At 54.6% G+C, this 14,901-nt stretch overlaps 14 protein-coding genes across 21 annotated transcripts; 11 read left to right on the top strand and 3 right to left on the bottom strand.

Annotated features, from left to right (window-relative positions):
- Window positions 1-71: 71 nt before the first annotated feature.
- Window positions 72-605, top strand: KVP17_002944 (uncharacterized protein; the record flags this gene model as incomplete). 2 transcript variants are annotated; one of them, XM_068519709.1, is made up of 2 exons in its annotated part: window positions 72-191; window positions 219-605. In XM_068519709.1, 2 exons carry the CDS (start codon window positions 72-74, stop codon window positions 603-605), a joined length of 507 nt encoding a protein of 168 aa, XP_068373120.1. The 2 variants fall into 2 exon arrangements, with proteins under 2 accessions (XP_068373120.1, XP_068373121.1); XM_068519710.1 differs by lacking the exon at window positions 72-191 and having other exon boundaries at window positions 327-605.
- Window positions 606-615: 10 nt separating this feature from the next.
- On the bottom strand, window positions 616-1,248 carry KVP17_002955 (uncharacterized protein; the record flags this gene model as incomplete). Its single annotated transcript, XM_068519726.1, has 1 exon — window positions 616-1,248. The coding sequence occupies one exon, from the start codon at window positions 1,246-1,248 to the stop codon at window positions 616-618; it is 633 nt and encodes a 210-aa protein (XP_068373137.1).
- A 61-nt stretch (window positions 1,249-1,309) lies between these two features.
- On the bottom strand, window positions 1,310-1,705 carry KVP17_002947 (uncharacterized protein; the record flags this gene model as incomplete). Its single annotated transcript, XM_068519714.1, has 1 exon — window positions 1,310-1,705. One exon carries the CDS (start codon window positions 1,703-1,705, stop codon window positions 1,310-1,312), a length of 396 nt encoding a protein of 131 aa, XP_068373125.1.
- A 95-nt stretch (window positions 1,706-1,800) lies between these two features.
- On the top strand, window positions 1,801-2,487 carry KVP17_002945 (uncharacterized protein; the record flags this gene model as incomplete). 2 transcript variants are annotated; one of them, XM_068519712.1, is made up of 1 exon in its annotated part: window positions 1,801-2,487. In XM_068519712.1, one exon carries the CDS (start codon window positions 1,801-1,803, stop codon window positions 2,485-2,487), a length of 687 nt encoding a protein of 228 aa, XP_068373123.1. The 2 variants fall into 2 exon arrangements, with proteins under 2 accessions (XP_068373123.1, XP_068373122.1); XM_068519711.1 differs by having other exon boundaries at window positions 1,975-2,487.
- A 183-nt stretch (window positions 2,488-2,670) lies between these two features.
- On the top strand, window positions 2,671-3,531 carry KVP17_002953 (uncharacterized protein; the record flags this gene model as incomplete). Of its 2 annotated transcripts, XM_068519723.1 has the most annotated exons (3): window positions 2,671-2,783; window positions 2,811-2,934; window positions 2,962-3,531. In XM_068519723.1, the coding sequence occupies 3 exons, from the start codon at window positions 2,671-2,673 to the stop codon at window positions 3,529-3,531; spliced, it is 807 nt and encodes a 268-aa protein (XP_068373134.1). The 2 variants fall into 2 exon arrangements, with proteins under 2 accessions (XP_068373134.1, XP_068373133.1); XM_068519722.1 differs by lacking the exons at window positions 2,671-2,783; window positions 2,811-2,934 and having other exon boundaries at window positions 3,046-3,531.
- A 36-nt stretch (window positions 3,532-3,567) lies between these two features.
- On the top strand, window positions 3,568-5,577 carry KVP17_002948 (uncharacterized protein; the record flags this gene model as incomplete). The annotated part of the gene is made up of 1 exon (XM_068519715.1): window positions 3,568-5,577. One exon carries the CDS (start codon window positions 3,568-3,570, stop codon window positions 5,575-5,577), a length of 2,010 nt encoding a protein of 669 aa, XP_068373126.1.
- Window positions 5,578-5,613: 36 nt separating this feature from the next.
- KVP17_002949 (uncharacterized protein) lies at window positions 5,614-6,523 on the top strand (the record flags this gene model as incomplete). Of its 2 annotated transcripts, XM_068519716.1 has the most annotated exons (2): window positions 5,614-5,616; window positions 5,645-6,523. In XM_068519716.1, the coding sequence occupies 2 exons, from the start codon at window positions 5,614-5,616 to the stop codon at window positions 6,521-6,523; spliced, it is 882 nt and encodes a 293-aa protein (XP_068373127.1). The 2 variants fall into 2 exon arrangements, with proteins under 2 accessions (XP_068373127.1, XP_068373128.1); XM_068519717.1 differs by lacking the exon at window positions 5,614-5,616 and having other exon boundaries at window positions 5,804-6,523.
- A 34-nt stretch (window positions 6,524-6,557) lies between these two features.
- On the top strand, window positions 6,558-7,260 carry KVP17_002951 (uncharacterized protein; the record flags this gene model as incomplete). Of its 2 annotated transcripts, XM_068519719.1 has the most annotated exons (2): window positions 6,558-7,172; window positions 7,201-7,260. In XM_068519719.1, 2 exons carry the CDS (start codon window positions 6,558-6,560, stop codon window positions 7,258-7,260), a joined length of 675 nt encoding a protein of 224 aa, XP_068373130.1. The 2 variants fall into 2 exon arrangements, with proteins under 2 accessions (XP_068373130.1, XP_068373131.1); XM_068519720.1 differs by having other exon boundaries at window positions 6,558-7,247.
- Window positions 7,261-7,314: 54 nt separating this feature from the next.
- KVP17_002946 (uncharacterized protein) lies at window positions 7,315-8,214 on the bottom strand (the record flags this gene model as incomplete). Its single annotated transcript, XM_068519713.1, has 1 exon — window positions 7,315-8,214. The coding sequence occupies one exon, from the start codon at window positions 8,212-8,214 to the stop codon at window positions 7,315-7,317; it is 900 nt and encodes a 299-aa protein (XP_068373124.1).
- Window positions 8,215-8,238: 24 nt separating this feature from the next.
- On the top strand, window positions 8,239-9,627 carry KVP17_002956 (uncharacterized protein; the record flags this gene model as incomplete). Of its 2 annotated transcripts, none has more annotated exons than XM_068519732.1 (1): window positions 8,239-9,627. In XM_068519732.1, the coding sequence occupies one exon, from the start codon at window positions 8,239-8,241 to the stop codon at window positions 9,625-9,627; it is 1,389 nt and encodes a 462-aa protein (XP_068373139.1). The 2 variants fall into 2 exon arrangements, with proteins under 2 accessions (XP_068373139.1, XP_068373138.1); XM_068519731.1 differs by having other exon boundaries at window positions 8,269-9,627.
- Window positions 9,628-9,675: 48 nt separating this feature from the next.
- KVP17_005280 (uncharacterized protein) lies at window positions 9,676-10,665 on the top strand (the record flags this gene model as incomplete). The annotated part of the gene is made up of 1 exon (XM_068515085.1): window positions 9,676-10,665. The coding sequence occupies one exon, from the start codon at window positions 9,676-9,678 to the stop codon at window positions 10,663-10,665; it is 990 nt and encodes a 329-aa protein (XP_068373140.1).
- Window positions 10,666-10,742: 77 nt separating this feature from the next.
- KVP17_002950 (uncharacterized protein) lies at window positions 10,743-11,918 on the top strand (the record flags this gene model as incomplete). The annotated part of the gene is made up of 1 exon (XM_068519718.1): window positions 10,743-11,918. One exon carries the CDS (start codon window positions 10,743-10,745, stop codon window positions 11,916-11,918), a length of 1,176 nt encoding a protein of 391 aa, XP_068373129.1.
- An 88-nt stretch (window positions 11,919-12,006) lies between these two features.
- On the top strand, window positions 12,007-13,545 carry KVP17_002954 (uncharacterized protein; the record flags this gene model as incomplete). 2 transcript variants are annotated; one of them, XM_068519725.1, is made up of 1 exon in its annotated part: window positions 12,007-13,545. In XM_068519725.1, the coding sequence occupies one exon, from the start codon at window positions 12,007-12,009 to the stop codon at window positions 13,543-13,545; it is 1,539 nt and encodes a 512-aa protein (XP_068373136.1). The 2 variants fall into 2 exon arrangements, with proteins under 2 accessions (XP_068373136.1, XP_068373135.1); XM_068519724.1 differs by having other exon boundaries at window positions 12,070-13,545.
- Window positions 13,546-14,417: 872 nt separating this feature from the next.
- KVP17_002952 (uncharacterized protein) lies at window positions 14,418-14,807 on the top strand (the record flags this gene model as incomplete). Its single annotated transcript, XM_068519721.1, has 1 exon — window positions 14,418-14,807. One exon carries the CDS (start codon window positions 14,418-14,420, stop codon window positions 14,805-14,807), a length of 390 nt encoding a protein of 129 aa, XP_068373132.1.
- Window positions 14,808-14,901: the final 94 nt, after the last annotated feature.

Below are 14,901 nucleotides of genomic sequence, written 5' to 3'. Positions count from 1 at the left end.
GCAAGTGGTTTCTCTTGTTCGTCTCAAGTAGATGCATGCATCCGAACAGACCAGGCAATGAAAACTTTATCATGAGCAACCAGAAGGTCAAGAAGACGGGTCAGGGCATGAGTTGGCCCAAGCAGATGGGCGAAGACTCAGACGACGCACCCTTGCCGTCGGTCAACGTTCATTTCTATCACAAAGACATAGTAGGTCCGTGTCAAGGGTGAAAACAGAACCTTCCGTTGGAGGAAGATGAATTTAAACGTCGTCGTGAGCTGAAACGCGACATCTTGAAGGATCTGGACTTCTATCAGAGCTCCGCTGATGACATTTTGAAGGGCATGGCCAGACGACACGACGAGACCACTCAACTCGCAATGAATGCATTCCAGCAGAGCAGGGCACTATCAGGTCTGTCGAACTACGGGGAGCCAGCCCAGTTGCCTGGAACGTTCTTATCTGGCAACATGGATGACCGCTCCCGACAGTTGCCAGAGAAGCAAAGGTCAGCCCGACGTCTACGATCCAAAGTGCCAAAGACTCTGGCCGTGTTCTCATCCGAGAGCGTGCCGCAACAGTTGGCGCAGCAGCTGATATCGTTGCCCATAAATTACTTTTGACGTAAAAGAGTCAGAAATTTAGGAGGAGACACTGGAGCTTCGCTTGAAGCTTGCGACACTCATCCATGGCCCGTGATCTCTCTTCGGCGAGTGCAAGCCACTCAGGAGGCACATCAAAAGACTCGTTTTGCGCTCTAAGGAAAAGGAGTTCCTGAGTCCACCGATTCCAGCTCCGTACCCACCGCGGTGGAACATAGGAAGGGACGGATAAGTGGGGGTTGAAAAACGTTTCGGAGACGACTTTGACCTCATCTGGCGTCAGTGTTAAAAGAATCCTGCGGATTGTGTCCCGATTCTCCAGTGTCACCAATTGCGCTACGCTTCTTGCCCTCTCCATGCACCAAGTGGTCCCAGGCGTCATGATAGTCTCGTCAACGCCCTCGACGAAGTCCCCGCTCTTTACGATGCGCTGGGCCTTGAGAAGAGAGTCAACCACATCAAGCCCAAGTGCAACATCATTTGGCGCTGGGGCTCGGGCTACACACTCTTGTGCCACCAACGTCGAGGCGACCTTCTCCAGTTGGTTAACCTGGGAGGTCCACTCCTTGATGGGGTCTGGAAGCTTGCCGTTTACTCCAGTCTTCTTCACCTTCTTAGCGGCATCTGCCTTCTTTGGTGCGGGTACAGCCTTCTTTTTCGGCATCCAAAATTGAGCCTTTTACGGTACACAGTCAAGGATTGACAACACAGTCACGACAGCACAGTCAAGGGATCGGAGTGGCAGCCTCTGTGATATCCAGCGCGTTCCCATCTGTTCTGACCGCCTTTTCCAAGCGGTAGTAGCTGCAGTATGGCACCTCGTACTCCTCCAGAATCTCACCCGGGGGAAGTTCGTCTCGGGCAAGCGGGTGAGTTGGCAGATCGTCATGCGCCACTCTGGATACGGAGTACAATTGTCCTGCACCCAACCAGTACATTACGTAATGCTGAGCCGGGCCTGCCGCGCGAAGGTTGTGACGGAAGAGATGATCTCCAATGATTTGAGTACTGCCTGTGGGCCGTTCCATGTAGCGCTCCGCCTCGTCGACGTACACCCTACGGCGAACGTCACAGGCGTAGTCTTCGTCGGTGAAGGTAGGCGTGCGGCGCTTTTCGACCATCAATGCAGGAATAAGATTGTTTATGCATCTCACGTGGAGCTACCTGCTGCCATTGTGGGAAAAGAATGTGTGGAACTGATAACGTCACTACCTTCATGAGAACGTCTCTTTATCGCCTAGCCAGGTGCCGGCTAGCAGCGGTCGGATCATATGGGCAAAAAAGCAGCGCTACGGACAGCGGCTGTCACGAGCTACAGAATGAGATCAAATCTGATCTTCAGTTGCGTGTGCATGAGATGCACCCTCAGAAAAACCAACTATTTCTTCTCATGTCCCTACGGAAGCGATCTAAGGACGACAACAAGAAATCTAGACGCTGTGTATCATGCGGAGAGTTCAGACCTCTGGATACCATGTCTGATGATCTCATCTGCTCACAGTGCGAGAACATATCGGAGACGAGAAAGGGGAGTCGACGGCAGCCTCCAATTGCCAGGTCAAACACCGACATCGCCGCCACAATACAAAAGAACCTTACTGTCAACCCCGAGCATCCTGACGAACGGTATTTCTGTCTGGCCTGCGATCTGGACGTGGGATCGATTCAGTGTGACTCGTGCACCAAGTGGTTCCACATGCGGTGCGTTGGTCTGACCCAGGCGAAGGCTGACAAGATGGAACACTGGTTGTGTCCTCTCTGTCAACTACCAGAACCACCTCGGAAGATACCAAGGACCGAAAATTTCATAGACGAACGCGGTCCATCACTGCTACCTGAAGACCTGTTGCTGCACTCAGCGGGGCTGGTCGAGGACCAGAATGACCTCCTCCCTTCGCTATGACGCGCTTTTTTGTAGATGCGCTCCCGTCACACAAAATGTGTAGCCTTAGTGACCAAATTCTCCCATTACATGCTAAGAAGACGGCCGTAATGAAAACGTCCAGCCTTAGTCCATTACACGCAAAAGAAACAGCGTCTCCGCACACATAACCTACAGCCCTCAGCGGCCAAATTCCTCCTTTACATGTTAGGAAACCGCACTAGGCTCCCACCTGATATCGTGGAGTCATCTCCGTCGCTGCAGGTTGGGATCACCTATGTCGACGAACACGTGCAAAGGGCATACGCGTGCGATAGGTGAGACGACGAGTCGCGTATCTACAGGATCCAACGGATGGGAGTGATGTTACAGCTGCAGCCCATGACGGTTGTGGGGTGCGAGATGGCACTGCATCGTTTCTATTACAACAGATCCCTCACCGAATTTGACATTCGAGTCGTCGTTGACGTAAACACAGGGTCGTCTTTACAATAGGCATGTCTATTGCTGGTCGGCAAGATCGAGGAGGACGTTCGCAAGATCACGGACATCTTAGCCGTATCGTTTTTTCTCTCGGAGATGGAGACTCTTGGCGTCCTCGAACCCTCGGAGGCCCACGTGGCTGCTATGCGGTGGCCTGCCCCAGGGGCGGAAAGCGACTACCGAAAGCGCGTTACTCGCGCAGAGCGCTACATTCTGCGAGACACAGGTTTCCTCTTAGCCGCTGCGCTCATTTACCCACACTCCTACCTGCTCCAGTACGTGCATGTGATCTGTGGGCACTGCGCATCCATCAGCAGTGACACCCATGACCGAATCGCTCAGAAGGCCTGGGCCTTTCTCAACGATAGCATGCGGACGTCACTGTGCGTAGAAAAGGCGGCGCCTGTGTTGGCCGCCGCAGCCCTCTGTCTAGCGCTCAACGACCGCGGAATCGGGCTGTCGCCAGAAACTCGATGGCCTGAGATTTTCGACACGACGTGGGCGGATATCGAGGAGACCTGCGAGCGGATTCTGGGTCTCTACACTGCGCCGGTGCCAGCATATCGGCAGTATTGTCCTTAGACGTAATGTCCACATAATCGTACGTGAAATTGGCAAATGCTGTGTGTCAAGGTGGGTGAACACTCAGAAATCAACCTTGGTGTATCTACGGTCCCTGCGGGGTCCAATGAGTGCGACCTCGAGTGTATCACTGACACAGCCATATTGAAGGCAGCCTGCTGTGTCGTGCCTTGGGGTACCGCGTTTGCGACGGACACTTCCAACAAGTTCGTTCAACTGGCGAACGGCATGTACCGAACCCTAGACGTTGTCACCGACAAGGACGTCGTTGACTTCCGGCTGGAGACCCTGATGCGGTCCCAGGGTGTGTCAGGGATCGACGAGACCAAGCATCACCACGAGAACATCATCACCGCTATCGGGGCGGGAAGGGTGTTCGCCTGGCACAGAGAGGGGTGGCATGACTTGTTCACGGATCCACCCCCCAACACAAAGAGCCGAAAATCCTCGGTGACGGGTTCGGAGGCCAGTGCTGAGAGCGCCCTGCACCACTACTCTTGGGCAGAATACGTGCCATCCAAGGATTTCTCCAACATTCCGGTTCGCTGGCAGAGACGGGCGGAGAGCCACTCAGTCGGTGTACGGTTCTTGCTGGCTTTGTCGGACCTGTCTGAGTACTACGGAGACAAGTTCCACGAGGCCATGCGACCTCGCAGCGTCAGAACGAATCCGTCGTCAATGACTACCACGGAGGGCGGAAGTGGGCCTGCCTTCCCTAGGCTGGTAGAAGACGCGACGTCCTGCTCGCACGGGGACGACAAGGGGTGCACACAGGAAGTATTTATGGAGTCATCAACCCTTAGAAGCTTTAGTCAAGAGGAATCTGACACCGAGTCCGATAGCAGCTGTACGACCAGTGACTCCTCGTCTTCGGGATTCACGGATACACAGGACACCACCAGCGTAAGCTCATATAGGAGGGAGCCCCCCCTCACTCCGAGGCCATTCTCACGGGATGTTTATGTCTACGAACCTTTTACAAGGAGAAAACCAGAGATCAAGTACCGCCTACCAGATGACTCCACATTGATAGACCACTCGCTGTCCATCGAAGTCCGCACACCCCGCATGCCGCTCTCCAGCTCCGAGGAGCAGCGGCGCCAGATCCGCCCTCGGCTTCGAGGCTTCCGCCAGCGCCGCGCCAGCCATACGTCGACTGAGCGCCGGATACTCGCTAGGCGAGCTATCGTCCAAGCCAGAATCCGGCGCGAAGAAGAGTACTTCGCACATGTGAGAGCCTCTGAGGGCCCCTCCGCTGTCATCAGGCTTCCCATGTGGCGGTGTCTGGGCACCAGTGGAGGAGTGGCTCAGGTCGCTTGCGGACAGGATTTCGTGGTGCTGCGAACCGGGCTCGGTCAGGTTTTAGCGTTTGGGTCGTCACCATACGGCGCGTTAGGCCTGGGCCCCAATGTGCCCAGCGCGGTTGAGCCCCAACTTGTACCAGGCGTTCTCAACCCCGTTGTGGATATTGCGGCGGGGCTGCATCATGTCATCGCGGTGCATGGCGCGGACCGAGATACTATTTATACCTGGGGTTGCGGGTTGTTCGGTCGGCTAGCAGACGGGAAACACAGAGCCAGCGTCAGCGAACCACAGAGAATATCGTTGAGGCAGTTGTTCAAGGAAGAAGCCCCCGTTGCTTCGAATCGCGTCTCACACATCAGTGCGGGCGCCCACTACACCGTGCTGATCGCTGGCGGCGTGTGGACTTGCGGTGAGAACCTCACAGGCCAGCTGGGCCGCGACAACACGGGAGCACTGCTTGGACCGGTTCCGATCCCCTGCAGCGCTAAGATACGCAGTGTATATTCGAGCGGGACTGGCACCGCGGTGACGTTCCGTGACTGCTCTGATGTAGTGTACTGGGGATACAGATTTTGGGATCCTTTTTCGTTTTCCTACACTCGACCAGTGCTGCTTCGAGCCAACAAAAGACTGCAGATCCGATTTGTGCACTTACAGAATCGAGCCATGTTCGTGTTTGCTCGCCTACTAGAACCATCCGAAGAGCCCACTGTGTCTTTTGCGCCGTGCTACAACAACTGATAGAAACGGCCGGCAAATCAGAATTTGGAGTGACTCATGGTAGAGATCCACCTAGCTTGTCACGCAGCTCTCTTTCCTGTCGGGTGACTCGTCATGTCACATCGAGGTTGCCTTGCAGTACGATCCCAGTCGGAAATGCGCGGCTTTGTCGAAGGAGAAAAACGGCCCCCGGGCTTTTATCTATCACGACGGCGAGGATGTGACGGGTACCACCACCGTTAGTGCTATGCCGTCGAAGCGAGTAGAGCATGGAGGGATCCGTGTGGAACTCATTGGTCGTGTGGCTCTGACTAGTGGGCGCCGAACCGACTTCGTAAGCGCTTCCAAGGAGTTGTGTTCTGCTGGAGCGCTCACCACCACCACACAGTACCACTGGGCCTTCCGTGCAATCGACAAGCCATATGATTCGTACAGCGGGAAACACGCATCCGTTCGATATTTCGTTAGGGCAACGGTACTGGCCAGCAGCGGAGCCGCCAACAAAGAGCTGGACTTCCTGGTGCGGAATTCCACTCCCAGAGCCGAGAAGACTGAAAACCTAAAGATGGAAGTCGGAATTGAGGACTGTCTACATATTGACTTCGAGTATAACCAATCTGCCTTCGACGTAAAGGACGTCGTGCTCGGAAGGGTGTTCTTCCACTTGGCTAAGATTCGGTTAAAGCATATGGAGCTGGATATACTGAAGGTTGAGTCGGTGAGTGGGCCGGGTTCGGGGAAGAAGATCGAACACGAGACGGTATCCAAGTTCGAGATAATGGATGGGTCGCCTATTCGGATGGAGAGCATTCCAGTGCGGATGTTTCTCTGTGGATACGACCTAGGCCCCTCTATGGAGGACATACTGAACCTCTTCTCCGTCCGGTATTATTTGAATTTGGTTCTGGTGGACGAGGACGAACGGCGTTACTTCAAGAAGCAGGAGATAACCTTGTTCCGGTCGTAGTCACTTAGCATCAGTCTCGCTCAAATCATCAAATATGCCACCTCTTGTGTCGTACACTCCCATAGGGCAGACACTCGGCTTCCAGGGCGCGGAGCAATCCGGTCAGGTAGCAGTGCACCCTGTATACCAAACCTACTTGGCGCCGAACCCTCCTCCTGTCGAGATCAAGACGCCCTTCACGGACGAGGACCCGTACGCCGATGCGAAAGTTCGGGTGCAAGACATGCCCAACTGCAATACTATTAGCGGTGCCGTGGTGGCCCTTCACTGGGTGATGATAACCCTATCGTGCTTTATCTGCCTCGTGAGGTCCGATTACAATTTCGTGTTCTACTTGGGTGGCTACTACATTTGGGCCATAGAGGGAGACAGGCATGGCATGTCCTCGCTCGCAGCGGCATCCGCGTACCCAGGAACCTCTGAGATCCATATCACCACCAAGAAAATGTACCGCAACGTAAAGAGCTACCTCACCATCTACGCGCTAGCAGTGGTGGTGGACGTGGCCTGGCTGGCTTTGGGATTTTCGACGTTCATGTGCGACAGCAAGAGCGACAACTGCTGGATCAAGACATCGAAGCTGTTGTACATGACCATCAACCTCCACCAGGCTGGACTCTACCTGTCAGTAGTCAACGCGTTTCTAAAGGTGAGAAAAGGCTTTACGGATTACGCAGTGCGTCGTTCTCGTTCTGTCGGGTTTGTGGATGAGACAGCAAAGTGAGGGTCACGTTTGATTCACATTCAGAATTACACGCTTCCAAGATCGGCGTGGGTATTAGGAGATGAGGTCACGGCACCATTTCGAGACGTTGTTGGTACTTGAACACTTCACTGTGCTCGACATGTCGCATAAGCTGCGGCGGAGCCACGATAGGATAGCGCTTTGATGACCCGCTCCAGAAAACAAAAACTATGACGATGCATGGAACCCACTCGCAGGTGAGGAACACGACCGCGTCCCACCAGGCGCGCATCTCGCCAGAGAGGGGGTAGTAGCGATGCACCACGTTCAGGCATACGAGGACGTTGTAAACGCCCTGCAGGATTAGAAGGGAGGGGCAGATGATGCAAAGCAGCAGCATACGCAGCGAGATGTTACGCGAGCGTCCGCTAGTCACCGCAGGCCCTAGTTGGCTTTTAACGCGAACGCCGAAGATGAGCCAGAACGCGGCAACTACCAAACTCCCCACTCCAACGAATAGCATAGCCACTCGTCGAAAGCTGAAGTAGGATTGGTGGAGCAGGGTGACAACAGCCACACTCAAATAGCCTGAGTAAAGAGCGATGTTCACGTAGAATAGGGATGATAGCACCATGACAGGCATGTCAACGAGGCGACTACGGAAGTAGGTGTCGGCCCAGAATGCCACGATAACGGAGTAGGCTGAAAAGTACACCAGAGCCGGGAACGTGCGACAGAACACCCTCAACCACACCGCAAACCCACCAGTAGTCTTATAGAAGAAGGACAGGCACAGGAAAACCAGACGCGTGACCAGAGAGGCGGCCACCAGCGACAAGAATATGGGCCGCGTTCTGGAGCCCGTGCACATGTAGACGTTGTGCTGGTTAAAGCGGCCGAAGGCATGGATGGCCTGGTGCGTTGCCAGGCAGGCAGCCGTGCCGAACAGCACGAACTCTACTAGGAATAGGCTCAGTGAGTTGCGCTCGTAGAGAGACGGCTCCATCGCTGAATTAGCGCCTTTTCAGAGATGACCAAGGTGATCGTCGTGGGAGGAGGAATGGCCGGATTGAGTGCGGCTCTCCACTTGGATGGCGTGGACGTGACTATTCTCGAATCAAGTAACCGCCTAGGAGGCCGTGTGAAAACCCAGCACCTCGACGGGTGGTTTGTGGAGCACGGGGCTACGTGGCTCCATGGAACCGACAACGACCTCTACCGGCAATTGTCCCGTTGGAACATAGAGATGGACAGCTCGAATCCTCTCGGTGCGGACCCGTTAGTCATGATCGGACGCCGAGACCACGTGTTCGTAGATGAATATGGTCACAAATTGGACCAGAATACCGTCGACCTTGGCCTTTCGCTCTTTGTAGAAGCGGTGAAGGGCGATAACCTAAGGGCCCAGAAAACCTTGGGGTTCGGGAAAGCGTTGGATGAATCCTTTGCTGCGTTGTGCTCCATGAAAGGTATTGAGCGAGATCTACAACTTGACATGATTTTCGACTGGTGTAAACGTAACCGATTAAGTGACGAGGGCTGCGTGGACCTAGACCTGGCCTCTATCTGCGATGACGACATTGACGGAAACTACTTTACGACGGTTCCCAAAGGCTGGAGCCAGGTCATAGAGCGCATGGAGGAGGAGGTGAAGGCGCAAGGTGTTGGCATTATTACGGAGAGGGCGGTTGATTCTATCCGATTTAGAGACGGCAAGATCGGATTAACTGACAACACTGGAGTCGACCACACTGCCGACTACGTCATCCTGGCTGTACCTCTGAACGAACTGCAGAGACTAATCAACCAGCTGCCTGTAGAACCGAAACGGTTGAAGACGCTTAATCAGTTCGCCATGGCTCAGATGACCAAGGTAGTCTTGCGCTACACCCAGCCCTGGTGGGGCCCAATGACCTCCTTCAACTTTTTGACTCGGCGCTTGCCCCAGCTGCAGCGTCCCAACCCCCCAAGCCGCCACTGGACCGACAACATCTGCTCCTTGGAGGTCTTCCGTCCGGACTTCAATGCGCTGCTTGTCTTCGTCTCGGGAGAGGACTCCCTGACGGTGGAAAAGCTGTCTCCAGAAGAAATTGTGGAAGATCTGTACACGATGATGCGTCCCTTCTTCGTTCGACCGATACCCCCGCCGGCGCAGGTGCTTGTGACGAACTTCTCTCAGGAGCCTCGGCTCAACGGCAGCTGGGCTTTGCCACCGCTGGACGCGGACATGCGTGGCGTTTTCGACTGCATTGAGGATCACACGGCCAAAATTTTCATTGCTGGCGAGCACTCTGCTGCCCGAAATGGAACCGTCGACGGCGCCTATGACGAAGGCAAGCGCGCCGCTCAGAGCGTGATGGCTGCGTTGCAGGCTCCTTGCGTGTGTTCTTTGTTCTGCTCTCCGCTACGGCTACGGTGACGTGTATTTTGCATGATTTTACTCACTAAAAATGGATTAACGAGTCAGATGTCTGACAACCCCTCCACGGCTAAGACGGATTTAAACGAACGGAGGGAGCGGGGCTGGCGTGGAAGGAGCAAGGAACGTGCCGACGGCAAGAGTCGGAGTAAGACCGCGGAGGGCGCTGAGAAGCCTCGTTCGGGCAGCAAGGTGTTTGCGCGGTTCAGACGTGGGAGCAAAGAGGAGGAGGCCTCTCCCAAAGCGGCCCCTGCAACCAGTACGGAGGCCTCTCCGAAAGCGGCTCAGGCAACCAATAGGGAGGCCTCACCAAAAGCGGCTCATGCAAGCAATAGGGAGGCCTCTCCGAAAGCGGCTCAGGCGACGAGCAGGGAGGCCTCTCCGAAAGGGAATCCTGCACATAGGAGGGGTTCTGGGTCTAAGAGCACGCCCAAGAGCCCCGTAGCGACGGCTGATGTAAAGTCCGATCAAAGCCCGAAAACCCCAGCAAAGTCAGCTGCAAAGTCGACTGCGCACCAGAAGCCCAACGATGTCGCGACAAAGCCAAAACTGGAGCCGAAAGGCTTGGTGACCAAGGAACCGGTGAGCATATCCACCGGCATAAAGCGTGCGGCTCCCGATGCCGAGCAAAAGAAGGCTGCCAGTCCTGTTGCATCCCCGAAGATGTTGGACAAGGCGTGTTCGGCGCTGCCCTGGCCACCGGCAAATCCAGCTTCTCTTCCGCAAGATTCTCCTAAGTCCATCCTTAAGGCACCAAAGCGATTAGGCTTCGCGGATGCTCCAGATGAACTGAATGATCACGATTCCGAGTCCCCGAAGGACATTTCTGCCATCGTAATGCAACGAAGAGGCCACCGCCTGGGGAGCACCATTGCCAACGCTGTGCCCTGTCCCGGCGTGGGAGATGGGGGCATCGCCAACGAGCTTCAAAAGGCCATCACGCTTCGGCGTGCAGCCACTCACAAGTTCGAGCAAACCTTCACCGTAAATGCGGATGTGGAGGAGTCGGAATCTTCTTTCGACCCCTTCGCAAAGTAGATACTTGTAGTTGGCAAATCATTTATTTCGCGGTTGTTTTTTAATAATCTTCAGAGATCTTTTAAAAATGACGATTAATGGGCGAGCCCAATGCTGCACGAATAAAGCAACAGCTGTCCAGGGTCCTGAAGACGTACAAGGCGGCGACCCCTCCCGCTTACCTCCGAGGCCAGCGCTCTGACGGCTTTCTGGTGTCATCCAGACTCCGAATGCGAACGGAGGAGAACATTGGCCAGGTAAAGCCACTGTTGCTGGAACACAAACTCGATGTCAACAGATCTGTGGAGTATTCCCCCATCCGCAGCTTCACGACACCCAGTCTATTAGCATTGACTGGTTTGATGCCTGGAGTCGTGGGTCAGCAGACCCAACAAGCGGCTCTAATCCACCTCCTCGAGGAGTACCCCTCTACCGGCACGTTCTCCGACGCGTACCTCTCCGCTCTCGGCATCAATGAAGAGGTCCCACTGGATGAGGAGGACTTGGCCATCTTCTTCGACGAGATTCCGTCCCGAGTCCCTACGCCACGCGCCACCGATAGCCCGAAGACCGCACGGGTGGTGGCCCAAGACGGGGCTCAGCTCACTCCCACTGCCGACAATGTCCAGGCCACGTTTGACCCCCTCCCCCTAGCACACCCCTTGTTTGCACACCTGAAACCGATGAAAGTTTTCGATCTGAAACCGAACGCGGAGTCCTGGCCTGTACCGCACAGACACGGAATATTTCATGGTTCCCGGGACATGGACCGCAGGCAGGTGCTGCTGACCTGCCGAGAGTCAGCGGGAGACATGAAGCTGTACTCCGCCTACTCTCGAGATGTAGGCCGCCGTCCGCCTGTGGATGTACGGGAGTCAGTGCCCGGCACGTATGCCTTCCTGCGTGATTTCGTAACAAGGGCATCTGAGGAGGAGGGTCAAGAACGATACTTGTGCCTGGAGTTGCCGGAGGACTTTACAGACTCCACCGCGCCAGTAAAGCAGCCAATCAAGTACTTTGGCCTTCAGGGCCATCGCATCCACTTCGACAAGGCCTCTGCGAAGCTTGGTTCAACCACTCGAACCCACAGACGTCCCATTGAAGCGGCTTTCAGAGATCAAACGGAGGAGGAGGCTACGGATATGGCCCAGTCAGAGCCTCACCGCGAGTTTGAAGAGCCCATTCCAGACTTTAGCTCAGTATCCTCGTCCTCTCTGTCCTCGGACTCTCAGGAGACCGATTCCGAGTTGAGTTCGGAAGTGTTTAGCGACTGACAGACTGACATCGTCATGATTCTTTTGAGCGCCCCACATCTGTTCAGGCATCTGCACTACTTATTCATTCCTTTCTAAATAACAAACAATGCAATGCATCCAGAGCAGCTCGCCCCGAGCAGCCAAAGGGTTATCGTCGCCTGCCTCCACAATGGCGCCTTCAGAGTCGTGCGCTAGTTTGGACATGTTGCCAGAGCAGGCGAGGGTAAGAGCCCTCGACAGGTACGTCGACGCTCCTGTAGACCTCCTACGAAGGTTTCCCTTTCTCAGGGACCCCACTGAGGCGGCGCAGGCGAAGCGGGTGGACCTGATTCGTGGACGCGTCATCGTCTTCGTGTGTGCGGGCAACTACGACGACAAGAAACACCTTTATGTCCATATGCTCCGAGAGTACGGGGTTCGCTCCGTTATTGTTGAGGCTTCCGATAACTCCTTGGTTAAGTGGCTTCTCGGAAACAAGTATATCGAGGGCTACGTCGAGGTAGATATGACCCCCCGGGCAAGTATTACACGGGAGTGCATTGAGGGGATCGTGGGATGGTGCCAGAACACGGGGTGGCGTATATCTGGCGTGTGTACGTTGTGGGACGATGCAGTTGGGTTGGCTGCAAGGGTGGCCAATGCCTTCGGTGTCGACCACCTCTCCACTCTAGCCGTTGACATCGCGCACGATAAGAGTCGAACGCGGAGTTTCCTTGAGTCTAATGGGCTCCCATGCCCCCGAAACTACACCATCACCACTGCCGACGAGCTCACCAAAGCTGCCGAAGTTGTAGGGCTTCCTGCGATCCTCAAACCGGCCGTTGGCAACGCCTCGGTTGGCGTCACCAAAGTCATTTCTTCGGAGGATTTGCAGGTTAAGTATGAAGAGCTCATGAGAATTTTAGATGTCACCTACCTGGACGGGGATTTCATGGGGTTCACATTTGAAGACGTGGAGGATTTCCACTCGTGCGACTTGAGAAATGTGTTGCTGGAGTCCATCATGGACGGCCCAGAGGTCGACGTTGACTTCGTGATGAGCGAGGGACGCGTTGCCTATTGCAACATCGTTGACGACTGGCCCTATGAGGAACCCTACTACATAGAACTCGGCAACAACTGTCCAACCAACCTCTCAGAAGAAGATGCGGCCCGTTTGAAGATGGCTGCCACTGATATTGTCACAACAATGGGCTGCTACTCAGGAATTCTGCACGTGGAGATGAAACTGACCAGCGCTGGTCCCATGCTGATCGAGGTCAATCCTCGTCTGGGGGGTGGTGCGATCCCCTACTTCCATAGGAACATATACGGCGTAGATCTCCTGCTGGAGCAGTGTCTAGCTGCGGCCGGAATCCCGTGCAACCCTCCCGTGTCATACTCTGGACGAGTTGGAGTTTCGGTTCATTTTTTCGCTCCCGAGTCGGGTGTAGTGGAGGTGGCGGACGCCACCCTCGCTGCAGAGTCCAACGCTAACATAGGGTTCTGCTCCCTCGGTGTTCGAGCTGGCGACCGTGTTACTTGCTGGAATGACGGGTTTCCTCCGCACGTTGGGCGGGTGGACCTAATTGCTGACAGTTTCGAGGACGCCGTGGCTCAATGCCGCGATGTAGAGCGACTGCTCGTCTGGCAGATTAAGGAATAGTTTAAGTTTGGCAATATATTCAACCTGTGAAGAACTTTTCAATCGCACTTTTTCGTTTAGATATTTGTAGGAACGTTTGGGAGACGAGCGAGATTTAGTGATCGAAGGGAGGAGTTCTTCATGTACACCTCTGAGTCATTCCAAGAGATATTGAAAATCTCTATATGGACACAGTGATGGAGTCAGCCTGGTCTGAAGACAAGCGAGGTTGCCGTCCTAAGCCAGGGCGCCCCATGGTCTATCGAATTACTGTGCCTGGTAGAAGGAAGCGGGATTCTTACACCTGCTACTGCTCCAAAGAGAAAGTTGAGGTGCAGCCATTCCATTTGAAACGATGTCCAAAGAAGACATACATGTGTTTCTGTTCCAAAGACAATCAGTCCCCTGACAAAGATTCGAGTTCCTCAAGCTCATCGTCCTCATCCACTACTAAAAAATAGTGAGTGCTCTCTATGACGTTAAACAGCTCGCCATCGTCAACATCTCGGACTCGGCATCATCATCACCACCACCACCGGCACCACCACCACAAGAAACACCACCAAACCTCATCCAGCTCCGAGGACGCAGGATGTTCTTGCTCTCACACGCACCAAGGCAAGAACTACGTGCGCAATTGTCCACTGTGTGCAGTCAAGTTTTCCGGAACGGCTCATCACACTGCTGAGCTGCCATCCCCCTCAATCCTGTCCAAGGGTGATATGCAGCAGCACCAACACTTCTGTGGAAAGTGTGGTCGTTTGCACCGCCACTACAGACGCCGACGGAAGTGTCCCCACGCTTAGGACTCTCGTTCTTTTATGTACCCGTCTGCGCTGACCAGCCAGAATTGTTTCTGTGAAAAACCTCCGAAATTTTCATAAAAGATATACATGAGCTCTCTACAACATGCTCGCCGGCTGGAGTCTAATACTTCCGCGGAGGTCATGGCGTCGTTCGCTATTGTACTCCTGGCTGCCCTCGTCGCTGGAGGCCTCGCTATTTTAGTGGCCAAGTATTGCCATCGCCGAACGCCAGCTTCCCACCCTTCGCCTGTACAAGACACGCCTTCTGACAGTGACATGTCGTACGTGGTGGACTTGTCAACCGAGTCCGTCGTGCTCGACGCTTCCCCCATGGTGGTGCAGATTGCTGAAGACCCCAGCGATACCGTGACCGCCCCAATACCTCTCGAGGACCCCCTCGAGCCAGACACGCTGATCTACGACCCGGCCATGCCTAACCCTACGCTGCTTCGTGAACACCTGCAGCCCTCGCGCTGATGAATGTGTAAACTGTTATTGATACTGGAAAAAATACCTCACGGATATAGGAGTCATCAGCTTAGCAACCTCTCAGCCACTATGATTAAGACGC

The sequence above is a fragment of a genome, assembly GCF_019968985.1.
Source record: "MAG: Porospora cf. gigantea B chromosome Unknown PgB_NODE_564_length_14901_cov_127.462, whole genome shotgun sequence".
In the NCBI taxonomy this organism is placed as follows: domain Eukaryota; phylum Apicomplexa; class Conoidasida; order Eugregarinorida; family Porosporidae; genus Porospora; species Porospora cf. gigantea B.
Note: the sequence above shows the minus strand (reverse complement) of the source record. Positions and strands in the feature narration are given on the sequence as shown.